Source organism: Chiroxiphia lanceolata, chromosome 3 (genome assembly GCF_009829145.1).
Source record: "Chiroxiphia lanceolata isolate bChiLan1 chromosome 3, bChiLan1.pri, whole genome shotgun sequence".
Classification (NCBI taxonomy): Eukaryota; Metazoa; Chordata; class Aves; order Passeriformes; family Pipridae; genus Chiroxiphia; species Chiroxiphia lanceolata.
The window spans coordinates 37,505,065-37,521,527 of NC_045639.1; the positions used below are offsets into that span (position 1 = coordinate 37,505,065).

At 39.7% G+C, this 16,463-nt stretch overlaps 3 protein-coding genes across 9 annotated transcripts in view; 1 reads left to right on the forward strand and 2 right to left on the reverse strand.

The window, feature by feature from the left end:
- EXO1 (exonuclease 1) overlaps window positions 1–12,693 on the reverse strand; it is a 30,383-nt gene extending 17,690 nt beyond the window's left edge. The window contains exon 1 of the mRNA XM_032684514.1: window positions 12,675–12,693. The gene's annotated coding sequence lies outside the window, so the exon portion shown is untranslated. The remainder of the gene's footprint in view (window positions 1–12,674) is intronic.
- Window positions 112–6,525, forward strand: LOC116785256. 7 transcript variants are annotated; one of them, XM_032684518.1, is made up of 5 exons: window positions 112–216; window positions 1,071–1,124; window positions 3,479–3,631; window positions 4,125–4,203; window positions 5,211–6,525. In XM_032684518.1, exon 5 carries the CDS (start codon window positions 5,251–5,253, stop codon window positions 6,208–6,210), a length of 960 nt encoding a protein of 319 aa, XP_032540409.1. In that variant the 5' UTR covers window positions 112–216; window positions 1,071–1,124; window positions 3,479–3,631; window positions 4,125–4,203; window positions 5,211–5,250; the 3' UTR covers window positions 6,211–6,525. The 7 variants fall into 7 exon arrangements, with proteins under 7 accessions (XP_032540409.1, XP_032540410.1, XP_032540408.1 ...); XM_032684519.1 differs by having other exon boundaries at window positions 4,130–4,203; XM_032684517.1 differs by lacking the exon at window positions 4,125–4,203.
- The window catches only part of WDR64 (WD repeat domain 64), a 76,638-nt gene continuing 71,996 nt past the window's right edge, over window positions 11,822–16,463 (reverse strand). Inside the window, exons 27-30 of the mRNA XM_032684512.1 lie at window positions 15,221–15,320; window positions 12,882–12,956; window positions 12,675–12,708; window positions 11,822–11,933 (exon numbers count right to left, since the gene is read on the reverse strand). Of these exons, the coding sequence (XP_032540403.1) occupies window positions 11,866–11,933; window positions 12,675–12,708; window positions 12,882–12,956; window positions 15,221–15,320 (277 nt within the window). The 3' untranslated portion in view covers window positions 11,822–11,865. The remainder of the gene's footprint in view (window positions 11,934–12,674; window positions 12,709–12,881; window positions 12,957–15,220; window positions 15,321–16,463) is intronic.

Sequence of the window (16,463 nt, forward strand, 5' to 3'; positions counted from 1 at the left end):
ACTACGAGCCCCAGCGTGCCCCGCGCGGGAGAGACGCCATTACGACGCGAGCTCCACCCCCCTGTGGGCGGTGTCAGTGCGCTCCGGGAGGGGAGCGGAGCGGAGCGGAGTGGAGTGGGGGCGGGTGTCCGGGGTCTGCTTGGAAGCCGTCGCCACCCTGACCCGAGAATCTGCGGATGGAAATTTGAGATAGGTGCCCAAGATGAGTACACTGAAGTACCTCTAGAACTGCTTCTTTCTCAACACTGACTAAAGGGAGGAAATGGGATCGCTATGTCTGATGTAAACAACTAACCTTTACACAGCCAAGTAAAGCAAACTTTGTCTTTTCTATGCACTACAATGGAAAAGGATGTCTTACAGATTTTTACTAAACTTCTGTACGCTATCTGGTGGTGCTGCAATTGACTTCATGGGATAGATTAAAATACTCAGAATGAAAACCAGCACTTGTGCTGAAGCTCACAACTAGAGCATCAGCTATGGTGACATTAGTAGATCATGAGTCTCGTTTATACCAGTTTTTCCAAAATTTTGGTGAACTCCTCATTACTGCTAATATACTGTCTTCGCTGCTTAAAAATGTGATCAGTTTTATTTCACGAAGTTGATTTGGAAGTTTAGTTGGACTATTTAATCAATTTCTTAGAAAGGAAATTTGATTTTTCTCTGGTAGGTAGCAGTATTACGTTCACTGTACCCTTTATGTTTCTTTTATTGAAATTTCTGTTTATGGACAATATATTATCACGGCTTTTTCTAACTTATCTAAGAAGCCAGGCTTTACTACCATGAGTAAACTCGTGAACGCTCTCATACACACTTGAGAGAAGTCTAGAGGAAGACATCCTTAAAACCATATTTAGTAGCAAAGGAAATGTTTTTAAAAGCTCCTCATTTATCAGAAAAATATTGTATCAATAGTGTTAATAAAATTAATAAAAACCTGGTATATTGAGTTAATATTGCAACTGCCATCTTCTTCAGTCATGCCAGGCCAACAGCACAAGTCCTATGAGCAGCATCCCACTTACCAACTAATTCTCTTAAACTATTAATGCCTCTGACAGGTACAGAAGAGAGCAGAAGGAAACCCATATTAATTTCCTGCATCAGAATCCCAGGTAATCTCATTAGTCTGGTCACAGTTCTTATCTCTTCGCTACTGAATGAACACAGCTCTTAGATTCATTTTCCAGGCAAGAGATCTGTGAGGGTAATTCCGGTATTCCCTTCCTGTGCAAACTTACTGCTTCAGAAAGGTCTGTGCCCACCAGCTTCTTCATGACAATAAGGTAGTAAAGGAGTCACAGCTCTGCCAAATCATACTTTGTCAAGCTCATTGAGCTCAACTTAGCGTGCTTGACTGAAGGTGCCAAGATTTTCTGACACTGTCTTTGGTCCTGGGTTTTTGCAGTAAAGGCAAAGAACCACTAATCCACGTGTGACAGTGAATGGCAAAACCAAGCTGCTCGTGAGTGACCCTGTGGAAATGAGTGGAGGCATAATTTTTGTGATCTCTTCCCATCTTACTGCCAGTGGAAACGTGCTCTCTGCCATCACGATGTGTTGCCAGTGTTTGGATTTGGTTATCTGCTGATTCTATTCTATTAGCTATTCTGAGCTTACCTTTGGTGTGGCTATGCTGCTTGTGGCAATTTTTTTTTGATCTCTAGAAACATATGTCAGTATATAGAACAAAAGCATGGTAAGCTCTAGTGTACCAGTGCATATCTTCTTTCCCTTTTTGTGATCTTTCGTTTTGAAATATTACATCCGGGGGCAGGTGAAACCTCTGTTCCAGGTGGCTGCAGGGCTCAGCTTGGCCCCTAGAGACTTCTGGGACAAGAGGGAGGCTCAGCTGCAGCCCGGTGCAATGGGCAGTTCAGTTTCACTTTTGAAGGTGCAGGGCAGGAGAAACTCTCCCTTTCTTTACAGGTAAATCTTCAAGCTAGCCTTGCAATGATTACTACCAGTTTAAATTATTGTGGATTTTTTTTTTTTAACCTCACAATAACGTAAGTTTGCCTACAATCAGTAGAGGACTTGGAGCCTGTTACAGTTAATTTGTTCCTAATGCACATGGATCTCACCCTTGTGCTGAAGAAGATTAACAGGTAAATTTTCTAGCATATTCCTTCTAGCTGCAGGTGCTTCTGTGCTTCTCTGGGCACCAATCCTTTCAGTTCAAATTGTTTGAAAAGGTGTGGGTTTTGCTATGATGAAGTCCTGAATAGGAGTTCTACCCTGTATTACTGTGACTTAACCTTTTTCCTCTGTGTCACGTGAAAGGTGAGAGTTCAGGTTTTTGCTCATCAGTCCCCCAGGAAAATTGAGAGCCTGGTGTGTGATAGTCTGTCAGTGTCTCATAAGGAGACCCTTCATCAACAGATTCATAAGATCAGAGGGTACCTTGACCTCCCTTGTTAGGGGGAACTCAACAAAGCCAGGACCAGTCAGCGGGTCCTGCCAAGGTGTTACCCTCTGCTGGCAACTGCTAGGACTCACTTTAACAGTTTATGGAATAACATTTTTTATTAATACAAATTGTGACAGATTAATAAGCTTTGAAGGTTGTTAGTGATAGGGTCTACTGCAAAAATATGTTTTAAAGCAATCTGCTGGTACATATATTAAGCAAGCACAAGCTCTGATATGAAGCAATCTAATTAATATGCTATGAGGTAAGCACAAGCAAAAGCTCTAGTCCTAAAAGCAGCATTTAACATGTGTAGAGCATATTTCTCACTCAAGGCATCCCTCTGAGAGAGGAGAAGATCCCAGCAGTTTCAGTGGAGGTCTTCTCCCACTTTCCCCCTACCCCAAACTTACTTTTAAACTGTTTTCTTTATATTTGGGTGAAGTTTGAGTGGCTCTAGTCATAAATACTTTTTATTTCTGATTGGTGTACCTAATAGGAGGAGGGGGTACTCATGGTTTGGCACCTGAGGAAGGGGTTTGACATGGTTGTTGGCTTCAGAAGCAGAACATTTTGATTCTCCCTTATCAGACAGGTACTGTACAGTCTTAGTATCACAACATTCTCCCATTCTGCTGGGATTAGAATGGAGGGGGGCCATGTAGTCTCCACTTCGTTCTGTTTCTCTGAGCAGATGTTTATTGTGTTCTGGGGAGCATGTTGACCTCTGTCCATCCAGGTAGTTACAGCTGCTTTTTACCTTAAAATTCTGAATCCACTCTAGGTTTAACTCTATCCATCAGCCCACACTCTGCATCCCCTGTATGTTGTCCAGAAAACTCTTTAAACCAATCTGAGGTCACTGAGTTCCTCCAGACTCTCCAAGTCTGTCCAGAGCTTCAGCTGTGTCAAGGTGACTTTCTTCCATTTGGGGAAATTTTCCACAGCTCTCTCTCCATATATCTTTAAGGCATGATCTAGTAGCATTAACAGCTCAATTCAGTCATTAACAAGAAATTGCTAAAGGACAAGCAAACTGATGCAGATAACCACAAACAGTTTGGCAGATGGTGGGAAAGGAACAGCTGTGTCATCGTATTTTAAGCGAGAGCCTGAGACAAAGGAAACCTGAGTCCTGGGGCAGGGGAGCAGCTCCTGGGAGTCATTGCTGTTAATTTATTTGACTTGTTGCTGGACCCCACTGCACCTGAGGTAAGCTATTCCTAGACTTACTCTATATGTGCAATCCTTTTCTGAGAAAAAGGATTTTGACAGTATTCCCTTTCCTCAATGTTTCTGGTAATGTGAACTGTGAACTAGCAAGTCTGTCTCTCAGGGAAGTCCAAGGAAGTACAAGACCTTGGGTAAAGTCTTGTTTTAAGCCAAAATCTTGTTTTAGCTCAAGTAAAAGGACCTTTTAACTGAAGTGTTAAAATGAAACCAAAAAATCTTTTGATCATGCCCTGCAGGAAACTGTAGGTTAGATTCTTGGAGATCTGATTGCAGCTCACAGACTTTTATGGGAGTTTCAGCCCAGAAAGAAGAGGGGAAGATAGATGTCTACTTTTCAGGTACAGGCTCCTCAGAATGGACCAGCTCAGTGGGCAGCAGAGGTTACCTCTAAAAAGCCAGTAGCACTCCCTCATAGCAGGAAACAAATATTTTGCTGCATTGTTTGTGTGAAATTGCCCTCTCCCTTTCTTAGAGTAGGTGGGATGGGAGGGTGCTTCCACACTGCACCCTGTCCTCTCAGTATTACTGGCTGCTGTCATACATGCTCTCAGGTAGGTGTTGTGGATAGAGTCTTGCAGATCTTCTTTCTTTCTCCTTTGTCTGCTTCTCTTATCCTCTGCATTTCTACAGATGATGTAATGACAGGGGCAGGACAGACAACGGGGTACCCTGACTCAGATGATGTGATGCAAATGCATGTGTCTATATACTCCTCATCTGGCCTATATTGAGGGGTTTTTTTATTAATGGAAGGGAAAAGTATCCTTTTTTATTCTGCTTTTTACTGATTTTACTGATTCATATTACATCCATCCAACACAGTTACATTGATCTTTCTAGAGACCTCATGCCTTCAAACCAGAAAGACCTGTCAGCATCTTGTCGAATTCCAGCTTTCCAAAAAATGATAAAGTTATTGAGGGCTTAAAAATATCTTATGTCCCTTGAGGAGGACGGAGACTTGCAAACTAAAGAGAACAGAGTCATTACTTAAAGAACTCACTGCTACCTATCTATAGAAGTCTCAAAATAACTCAGCCTGGAGTACAGTTAGAGACAGACCGTGGTAGGTCTCAATTTTTATCTGTCTCCTTATTTTACAGAAGCCCAATGCTGACATAGCTTCTAGTTTATACATTGATAATGGAAAGATATTTCCCGTGGGTCAATGAAATAGAGATGTTCTATCAAATTTTGCCAGAATTTTCTTACATTTCAGAGGTGAAAATAGGGTGGCTTTTTTGGGAAAAAAATTATTTTCAATATTTTGCTGGGATTTACTAATTCTCTGGAATCAGATCGGATGATCAAATATTGTTTTTGCTTTCTGGGGAAATGAGGGAGGGCCAGTAACCTGCTATTTCCCTTTCATCAGTTACATCTAGCCATAATAAATGCCCTTTAATTTCTGTTTCTCATATAGGTTTCCTTCTTTGTGCTACACGTAATAAAATTACAATAGTTTAATCAGTAACTAATAATTCCAGCAGCAGCTGAACAGTCTCTAATGTGTTCCCAGATGTAAGTGATCTATAATCTGTCTTTTGCTTTTTTATAGGTACTGATATATTCCACATTCCTGAGTCTTCCAACAGCAAATGAAAAATATGTATCTCTTCCTCCTTTCCATTTTATCTTTGCTTTTGAAAGTCAGTGGCACCAAAGATGTTGTTTTTGGTCATAATAATTTCACAGAATATCAAGTGGGCAACATGAACCTGATTCTCTCTGTCCCACATGGTGGGTCAATGGAACCTAAAGACATCCCTGATCGAGAGGCTGCCTGTTGGGATGCGAAGTTATCCTCCTGTATTTTCTCTCATGACTGTCCTCCTGGAAGTATTCAAAATTATGAGAAATGCAAAGTGCCTACCAACCAAGACAGGTATACTATAGAGGTGGCTCAGACTCTTGCTGAAGAAATCAACAATATTACTGATGGCTTCTTCCCACATATCATTATAAACCACCTACAGAGGTTCAAGATGGATGCTAACAGGGAAAAGGAAGAAGCCTCCTTTGGAGTTCCCCAAGCAGAACAGGCCTGGGAGGACTATATGGGATTTTTGACCACTGCAAAATCACAGATGTCAGGGGGCCTGATTCTAGATATCCATGGACAAGCACATCCTGAAAGGTGGATAGAACTAGGTTACACACTTTCAAAATCTTCCCTTAACTCAGGTGTTTTTTCTGCATCATGTTCCTCAATTAGCCATCTGTCCAATCAGCTAGTCAATGTGTCTTCTGAGACCTTGGTTTCAGGGAATAGAAGTTTGGGTAAATATATTGAAGAACAAAATAGCAATTATGTTTGTGTGCCTTCTCCATCCAATCCTAGCCCAAATAATGGGAGCTATTATAGTGGTGGATACATAACAAAGACTTTTGGTTCCCGTAGTTCTGGCACCGTTGATGCCATTCAGCTTGAACTACCCCAGTGGGTGAGGGCAGCTGAAGAACGTCCCAGATTTTGTAAAGCACTGGCAAGGGCTGTAATGAAATTCTGGCAAACTAACTACTGCAGCCAGTACAAGCATGAATTTCTGCCATGCTGAAAGAGGTTGTGTTGTTAGGGTACCTTTCCTTAATTCAGTAATGATCTGGATCAACTCATTCACCTGGAACATTTAAGCCTGCAATATAATTGTGGATGCTGATGGAAAGAAACTAACCTGCAGAGGAATACAGAGACATCGACATAGAGAAAATCCACAGCTAATACCAACAAGTCCATTAACACACAGCTTTGTACTAGATCCAGCATTGAAAAGACTGCTATAAGTGGGTATATTCTGAAGTATTTCTGTGTTTAATTTCTTTCCAGTGTCATCCTCTATTCTCTAGCACATAATAAACAACTAATCCTCTAATGAATTCTGTGCAGTGCTTTAGTGGATTATCTGTTCAAAGAAATAAATGCCTCTGCTTTTCTTTTGACACTTAAGAAAGACAGCTGGGTAATATTATTGTGTAAAATATTTGAGGCCAGGATTGGTTTCCATTTGGTGTTTATAAAGCCCTAGGAATTGGAACTCAAGTAAACAGTAATGCTGAGCAATGACATGCAGTCTGAACTACTCAGGTTTTGTTAGTTTAATGAATTAGGGAAAAAATCTGAGAATACAGTACTGTAAATTTATCACTGTTTAAATAGCAAGGTAGTGACTGGATGGAAGGCACATACACATCATGCATTTTTGACAGTTTTCCTTACAGCACGATTCCCTCCTGATAGCCGGTCCATTGATTTAAATCAGCATAGGATTAAACACTTGATTGTTACTGGGAATAGTACTACATCATGGATGGGTTTTTCTGCACAGTGGAGAATATAGAGGCATGAATAGCCATGAGTACAAATCGGCTCTTGGAAAACACAGGCAATTGATAAGGAAAACCAAAGGGAGCAGAAGGCAAGACTGAAAAGAGCAACGTTTGAAAATTAAGAATCTGTGAAATTGTAGCAGTGCTAAAAGTTTGGTAAAAAGAAAACAATAAGTAAATAGTTCTGAGAAGTAAATAGTCAATTAATAAACTGAAGAGAAGTAGGAGATCTGCACCTTGCAACCACAGTAAAATAGTTTAGGTCTAACTATTAATAGGGACAATATCAAAGAGAAATTATTGCACAATGATAAAACGTAACACAAAAGAGCATCAAAAGAAATGGGTAAGGAGCTCTCTGAACCTGACCTGTTCATTTTTATTCTTTGAAGACTAGGAAATTTTCAGGTAATTGGAAGAGAGCTGATGTTGCTGTGTTTCAAAGGGAAATAGGACTCAGAATTCCAGGAATGTTACCTTTCATACACTAACTGCCAAATCACGGGTTGGATGAAGGGAACATAAATAGTAAATGGAAGATTACACTTTATCTGGTGCCACTTGGTTTGTCAGACAAGGCTGATTTTAGTTTTAATCACAATGTTAGTTAATGCAGTGGGCTGACCCTGGCAGACACCAGGTACTTTCCCAGTTGCTTGTGTGCTTCTTTACTTCTTCCAGTAGGACGGGGGAAGAGATTTGGAAAAGCAGAAGCGAGAAAACTCATAGGCCACAGTGAAGGCAGTTTAATAGGTGAAGCAAAGCTGCATGTCCAAGCAAAGCAAAATAAGGAATTCAACCACTACTGCCCATCAGCAGGCAGATGTTTAGCTACTTTCTGGGAAGCAGGGCCTTAGCATGCATAATGAACGGTTACTAGGGAAGACAAACACTATAACCATGAACATCTTAGTTTCCTCCTCCATTCTGTGAGCTCTTATTGCTAAGCAGGATGTTATATGGTATGGAATAGTTCTAAATAGTACAGTTTAGGCCAGCTGTACCAGCTGTGTCCCTTCCCAGGTTCTTGTGCATCCCCAGCCTACTCACTGGGTGTGGGAAAAAAGCACCTTGTTGCTGCGCAGGCATTGATCAGCGATAGCCAAAACACCGGTGTGTTATCAACGCTATTTTAGTCACAAATCCAGGACACAGCACCATACAGGCTGCTATGAAGAAAATTACATTCATCCCAGCCAGACCTAGTACAGCTGATCACAATAAATTTAAATATACTCCCACAAGATATTTTGCTAAAGAAAAAACACAGTTACTGCTAAATCTATCATAGCCCTACAAGTTGGAGGCAGGTAAAACATTGCAAATCATTGTATATTCAGCTCATGAGAAGAATGTCTTTTCAAGAAAGCCAGCAGATCAAACACCATTCAATGCCAGTGATATAGAAAACCTGCTGTTTTCCTCAAAATAGTAGGTAACAATGGCACTATTTATATGGATTAATTACTCACTAAGGTGACACACTAGGCAAGGAGTGGTACCTTTAGCGAAAGGACAGTCGAATATGTATTCTGTGTATGTACTCATGTCGTGGCACTGTCCTGGAATGCTGAAATGCCAGGAAGGATTGCAGAATCATGATGGATAATTAATTGAATGTGAGCTCAGCAGGCACACTTCTGGCTTAGAGGATGAACATGTTCTTTGAAAGCATAAACAAGGAACTAAAAGGCAGAAACAGCAGGGTATATTAACTCTTCTTTTGAGTACATTATTCTTGTAGGATTATGAGTAAAAAATGGATTTCTAAGGCAGAAACTTAGCAAAAAGATAACCACTGTGATGAAAAGTCTAAAAAGAGATAAAAAGTCTACAGAAATTTGCCTTATAGTGAGAGACTCATGAAGCTCAAACTACTGGTAACTTTGCTACCAAAAGTAATTGGGAGGCTCAGAGAACCTGGGTAAAGGAGAACACTGTGTTTTGCTTTTGCCTTCAAGCTCACACAGTTGGAGATGTGATTTCTATGTATCACACTCCCCTGATTTTGTTTCATAGGGGTTTTGGAGGGAACAGAACCAGAGGCTTGTGGAGCATCTGCAAGGATACTGGAGCCAGAGCCATACAGAACCTATTGGAGCTGACAGGGCTTGTTAGTTCAGACTGAGTGGCACATCAGTATAACACACTGCTTCCAGGCCTATAACTGACTCCTGAAGATGCAATGCACTTCCCCTCAGCTAAATGCCCAGGCCACTCCTTACTCTCATCTCAGACAAGTTGATTGGATCATGGAGACGAGACATTGGCTTCATCTCTGGAAGTGTTCAGGACCAGGCTGGATGAGGCTTTAGGGAACTTCTTCCATGTCTAGTGGAAGGTGTCCCTCACCATGGTAGGGGGGTTGGGATTAGATGGTTTTTAAGGCCACCCCTCCACCCCTGTATTGGGTCTGGCTCAGCTGGAGCTCATTTCCCCTTAGTAGCCCTCAGTGCTGTGCTTTGAATTGACAGCTAGAAGGGTGTTGACAACACATCAGTGTTTTGGCTACTGCTGAGCACAGCATCAGCACTGTAACATTCCTTCCTCAGTTGAGGGCAAGATCCTGGGAGGGGACCCAAGTAGGCCAGCTGACCCAAACTGACCAAAGAGATATTCCATATCATATGTCAGCTCAGATATAAAAGCTGAGGCAAGGAGCAGGAAGGTGGGCATTCATTGCCTCCAATGGCTGCCTGCTGAGAAACCATCACGTGTGCTGAAGCCCTGCTTCTCAGGAGTGGCAGATCATCGCTGCTCATGGGAAGTAGAGAATAAACCCTGCTATCTTTCACTTTGCTTCGCTTTTGCACGCGCAAGCTTCCACTTTGCTTTTTGCTTTAAATAAGCTGCCTTATCGCAAGCCACGAGTTGTTTTCTCCACCTTACTCTCTCCCCTGTCTGGCTGGGAAGGGCAGTGATAGAGTGGCTGGGTGGGCACCTGGCATCCAGCCAAGGTCAATCCACCACAACCCCAAACCATTCTGTGATTCTTTGATTAAGAAGAATAGTCTCTGGAAAGGATTTTTGATGGCTGATGAAGCTTAATCTGGCAGAAAAAAACTCGGTATGATATTCAATGTACAGAAGTTCAAACTGGACAAATTGAAGCAGAGAGGAAACCAGCAGTTTTGACATGGAGAATAACTGGGAGCAAATGTATGTTGAGACCCTTAGAATGCTCCCTTCAACTGGAAACCAAAATAGAAACATAAACAGGCATTTGGCCACAGAAGGTATTCTTGGTTTCTCTGCCTTCTGTCACTCAAAAAGTTAGATTGGATCATACAGCCAATCTCCTTGGGCACTAAAATTCACACATCTTTCTGTCAGTGTAAACCCAGTTTTATTTATTCCTGATAATTGAAGTTCCTGAAATATCTTCCCTAAGGAAGCAGATATCTTATCTGAGATCTCAAGCAAGAGCATTTTCTTTTATATAATAAATACTACACTGGTCCTGATTAAGATCTTTGTTTCAGGGCCATAATGAATTCTTAGATGTTCAATGGGCTATCCACTGATTTCAATGGGAGTGATTTTTACATAAACCCATGATCCCTTCCCCTTTTACCATGTGGTTTCCCAAGCAGAATGCCAGCTCATTGGGCAGCCCAGGATGAAAGATGCTGCAATATGATGCTATTAATACCCATGGTAGTTAAAGATTTGGACTCTGTTTAGATGAGAATAGAGACTAAAGCACAAGAAGAACAAAACTTTCTGACATTAGTGTGCTATGAAAGAAGGGAGAAACCTTTCTTAAATGTCGTTGAGGATATCAGTTTCCAACATTTGCCAGTTCTCTTCTCATGCTATCTAAAGGCACAGGCTTAAATAAGGGATTCAGGGTTCAATCATAAAAATTGGGAAGATATTAAGTAGGTTTTAGCACATTTAATTAATTCAAAATCCACCAGAATGACTTTGTTACTAGTCTTCCATTAAGTAAATACCCACTGGCAACTACTGAAAAGGAGTATGTTTTCTGATCATCATAAAATATGCTGAGCAACTTTTAAAAATTTCGAAATTTCTTACAACAGTTAGGTATAAGCAGTTCATATTGAATTACAGTAATGATAAAATAATGCTATTAAACTTTCACCCTTATTACACACTGAACACATGGACCTTCCCTTAAACATATCTATCATGCCCTAGGCTTGGTATGTATTATATAATAATAAAATGGTGAAAATAATTGGGGTCAATTGAGTTGATTTATAGTGTTTTTTACTATTTTAAATCTGCATTGCTGAGATTTAAATTAGTTCCACGAGGGATCAGGATTTCCCCCATAAACCTGAACTGACAGGCAGTAAGCTGACCAGAAAAACGAATTTTAAAAAAATCTTATCTAAATAGATTTTTCCTACTATTACATGTTAGTGCATTTCTAACACAGCATAAACTTAAAGGAATCTGAGCAGCTGAAAGTGAACTTTTTGGTTAATATGGCCATTTCGTACTGCTAACAATTCTGGTCAAGGCATGTTCTGAACAAACAAAATATTGGCACTAAAAGGTATTAAAATAATAATTTGAAGACTTGTCTGTATAGCATTAACAAAACAATTGGAAGGAATCACAGAATCACAGAATCTTTAAGCAGTTAATCATAGTAAGGTGCTTTTCCTTCTTAACCATCAAGAAGTGGAGTCAAATGGGCTTTTCTGTGAGTATCTAGTTATAATCATACACTGGCTTTATTAGAATATGTTCTCTGCATGAAGGACTGGAATAGAAGTAAAGATTTGATTTCTATATGTTCTACTTAATAATGAAATGGATTTTAAATATAATATTAAAAAATTAAAATATGATAAAAGGAATCTGCTATTACACTTTTATGAAGATGGTTGCTATGTTTATTTGTCTTGACCCTAATCTTCATTGGAATCTTTATCCATTGTCCATCCAGTGGACTTCATAGCTTTGATCCTCTGAAGACCTTTAGAAAATTTCAAGAACTAATTAATATATTGAGGTGAATAGACCAGAGTGATAACATTTTGTAATAGAATAGACAAAAAAATTATTTTTTGTACATGTAGCTCACAAAAAAGTCTGACTTCACTTAATTGTAAATCCATTGCAGTGCCATTGGCTTCAGAGCAGTTGCTGCTCCTAATTTACCAAGGCACAAGACCCCCTGTATTTGATTTTCTTTTTCTGAAAGAAAACAAAACACAGATTTCCAAAGCACATTAATGGTCAGAAGAATAGCAAATGTGCCAACTTTTTGAACATTGTGCTCCTGATTTTGCTCTTTCTGAGACACTCTGCAATGCTGCATGTACAAGCATTAAGTCATACATATGTTGCAGAGTACCCTATTCATCCCACCTAAGTAGCCATCTAGGAGTTAGGAGTCTTATCCAAGCTAGTTCTCTAGGTTCCCCCTATAGAAAGAGATCAGCACCTTTGCTAGGGATGATTCTTTTCATCCTATGATAGGTGGGCTATGGAATGTTCCAATCTTTCTCCATAGAAAGAACAACCCAGGAAGCTTTGCTAGACAGCTTGCAATAGATCAAATCAATAGTATCCATAAAATAGTACTACCTTACAATACCCAAAGCTTTGGGCAGATGAGAATAAATAGTTTTTGGGCTGGCTGAAAGATTCAAGTTTGAGCAAAAAATTAATGATGTGAGGTTGAACAGGAGAAGTAAATGCCTGAAATACTCACTTTTTGGCATGCTCACTTCAGCTGGAATCTCAAGCTTCCATCAGATGGAGTTGGTTAGATGGTAATGCAAATCATATGAGAAAATTAAATTGAGAAGCAGACAGTTAACAATAGAATGTCAGAGTATATCACTGTAATAATGTCCTACTGCTAATGGCTTCTGCTGTATGAGCGCCACTGCAAAAAGGAGAAAACACTTGTACTCACCTCGTATATAGGAAGAATCCCATATACTGCACCAGCTTCTTTGCTTCCAGCCTCAAAAATTTCCTGAGGTTCCATCTGACCAAGGGAAGCCAAAGTCAGTGCATTACTAGCTGAAGCCAAAAGGTAATGAAGACATTACTTCTGTTATTGAATTGCATGTTAACATTCATGTTATCTGAAGAAATGTATAGCATTACTATGTAGAGATTATGGTTTATGCACAGGTTTTCTTTGTACCATGTAAAAACTGCCTTGAACATTTTTTTCATAGAAGGGGATCAATCTTCTGCTATAGAAAATGCATAACCAGCAAAATTCCAGCTTCACAAGGGGCACAAAATCAAGATAATTAACATCAAAATGCTTTTTGTCACCTAAGTTAAAGCTAGTTTTAAACACTTAGTTCTCTCTCCTATTAACACTTTGGATAGGCTCAATAAAGGAATAATTTTCAGGGTACTTGTCTGGTTTGGTGGATGCATGTTAGCAGAGGACAGTGCAAGTCTAGCCAAGGTGTAATGGAGTAAGGACTTTCCCCCAGATGATAGTTTCATCACAGCTGTCAGTCTTCTGTTAGGCTGTGCAAATCACAAACACTTTAGCAGCCAGTTGGGAAAGATGCAGATGAACAAAATGTTTCTGCTAATTGCTGAAAGCTTTGAATCTGTGAAAATACTTGGGGTACCTTGACAGTTCATCCACAGTCACATGTATCCTGAGACTTACCTAGGTATTAACCTATGGACAGGGCAGGAAATGAAACTGCCTCTACATGAAATAGCTGTGATTTCACACGAAGAAGACAATTTCTGGGCCTCCAAAAAGGAAACAAAAAAAGCACCCACAACTTGATTTACTGCAAAGAACTCTTGTTTCCTTCAAATTTGAAAATGTGAGTTTATTTTGAAATGGTCCATTATGGAGAGATTTTCTTACATTTTTCTCACGGTCTTACACACTGAGTGTGCTGCAGTAGTAACACTTTAAGAGGTACCACATCTTCAACAATGTAAAACATTCCTAAAGGAATATCTTCAAGTTTCTGTCTGTCAATTTTAAGCATTACTGACGTGCATTGATTACTAGGAATTAACCATTTCAGAAAAACAGGACAACTGGATTACAGAGAGCTAATCAATGCCACTGAATAGCACATCTCCAATCTGAATTGCAAACCGAAGCTTGCTGTTTTGTTTTGCTCTAAGGCAAATGATAGGAAATCAAACCTTTTTCTCATTGAAAGCTCAGTCAGAATGGGACTCCAGTGCTAATGTGTATCAAATATCTTCTGCTATGAGACCTCCAGACAATCCTTTTTTGGAGTGACTTGGTAAAACCCAAAGCCAAGCCAATTTCTATTGACATGTCCAACAATGTACTAAACCACTGACTTTGCTACAGTAAATTTAATGTTTTATACCAGCATCAACATATTTCTTCCCCACTAATACTGTTTTCTAATTACACAGTGCTGTATCTACAGCTGTTGAACAGCAGGGGACCAATGAAAACTGCCTTCTCTCTTTGATGCATGTTGTTTTTCACTGACTACTCTTTGGATCTTTGCTGGCCACGTTAGAATATGAGATCGTGGTATGCAGCAGACTCATGGTACCACAAAGTTTAGGAGAGGATATTGAGAGTTCATACCCCTCACTAGCTGTTGACCATTAACTTTTGGCAAAGAATGGTCAGAAAGGTGTGAATGGAAGCTTTTTTTGGCCAGGGGCCATATAATTGGTGCATTTTTCCTTTTCTACTACAACTGCAAGAGAAATAGTTTTATCTGTTCCCATGACTTTTAAGGGCTGAGCCAGGTAAAGATGGAGGAGCTCCACCGATATTCAGTTAGAGTTGTAGAAAGCATTCATAATGAAATCTAACTCAGAACTCTCCTGGTTTCTGATTTCATAGGAACCCTAAAAGAATTATTGTGTGTAACTAGGAATCACTGTCTATTGTTCTAGTATTTTCACACTTCCTTCGAGTAAACTGAAGATATTTAGGTTTTCTGTTGAAGTATGGGAAAATTCTAGGTTGTGGGGGTTTTTTGGTGGTTGTTTGTATTTGGGTTTGTATGTTTGGTTTTTTTTTAATTCTGTTAAACCAGTGAATCAGAGCGTACTATCCTGTAAATTGAAATTTGAAAATGTGAAAAATGAGAATGAAAACCAGGGAGGTTTCTTAGATCCCTCTGTTTAGGCATTTTTGTTCTAGCTTGTCCATGGAATGATAGGGATACATAGGGTTATTTGTAGATAATTTCTAAATGAGAAATACAATTGCATTTCCTATATGTTGCACAGAACAGAAACAAATTTGTCATATACATTAGCTACCTTTTCAGGAGCCAGAGCTTGGAAAAACTTGAAGTCCTGAATTACATTCTTATATTGAGCCTTTTCTAAAACTAAAGGTAATCTGGTCAGGGACTTCCACCTGTACACACAAGACAAAAAAAAAAAATCTCATGTTCCTATCAATATGATGATTTTGAATGCAACATTCTTATCTCGTTCCAAAATGAAATTATTTCAAAATATAAATTATTCCATATATCTTCACAATATAATTTATATTAGGACGTTCATAGGTGTTATGAAGTGCTTCACTAACACTTTGTCAATTTAAGAACTGGCTGTCATCTGTAGAAGGCAGTAGAAGGCAGGACATGTTAATAAAAACACTTCTTATAACAGCCTTGTGCTCACTGTCTTATGGCTTTTCAAGATTTCCATCAGTTCTAACTACAATTCCTGAACACAACTTTTGTAAAAAGAAGGTTTCTCTTGCTCATTTGTCTGGTTTCCAAACTTAGCCATGAGAAGAAACTATCTAGAGTGTCTGATAGTGCAGATTAACACAGTTTCATTTATAATCAGAAAAATTAAGTCAGATCACATAAGCTAAGGAATTATGAACTACAGAGAGAAACTGAGACTGTTCTTCTGTATGGGCCTATCTACGTGCTAGCATTTTTCAATAGATCACCTGAGATGCTCATTTAAACTGTACTCAGATGGGTTTGTGCCCTTTCTGGGTATGTGCACATTTGGGGAATATTTTCCCCCAGCTTTCTCCTGGAAAAACTGTCTGCTCATGGCTTGGATGGTGTACTGTTCGCTGGGTAAAAACTGGCTGGATGGCCAGGCCCAGAGAGTGCTGATGAATGGAATTAAATCCAGCTGGCAGCCAGTCACAAATAGTATTCTCCAGGGCTTAGTATTGGGGCCAGTTCTGTTTAATACCTTTATCAATGATCTGGATGAGGGGACTGAGTGCTCCCTCAGTTTGCAGATGACACTGAGTTAGATGTATTGATCTGCTGGAGGGTACAGCAGCATGTGGCTGGTTTTTTTCCCGGTTCTCTACACAGTTAAGGTTTTTTTATTTGCTTGGTCTTTGTGTAATTAATGTGTTTAAATGTATGATAGCCAATCTCCTTTACTGAAATATTTGAAGAATCCTCAAAAAGCCGTCACAGTTTGACACAGACATGTAATTAATGGAAAGTTTCTTTAAGGTTAGCTGACTTAATGATAGTCTCTGATTTCAGAGATTTCAAACTAGCTGCTGACTATT

Excerpts from the sequence above, each read along its gene's own strand:
- LOC116785256 (XM_032684518.1), top strand. The coding sequence starts at position 5,251 with ATGAAAAATATGTATCTCTTCCTCCTTTCCATTTTATCTTTGCTTTTG.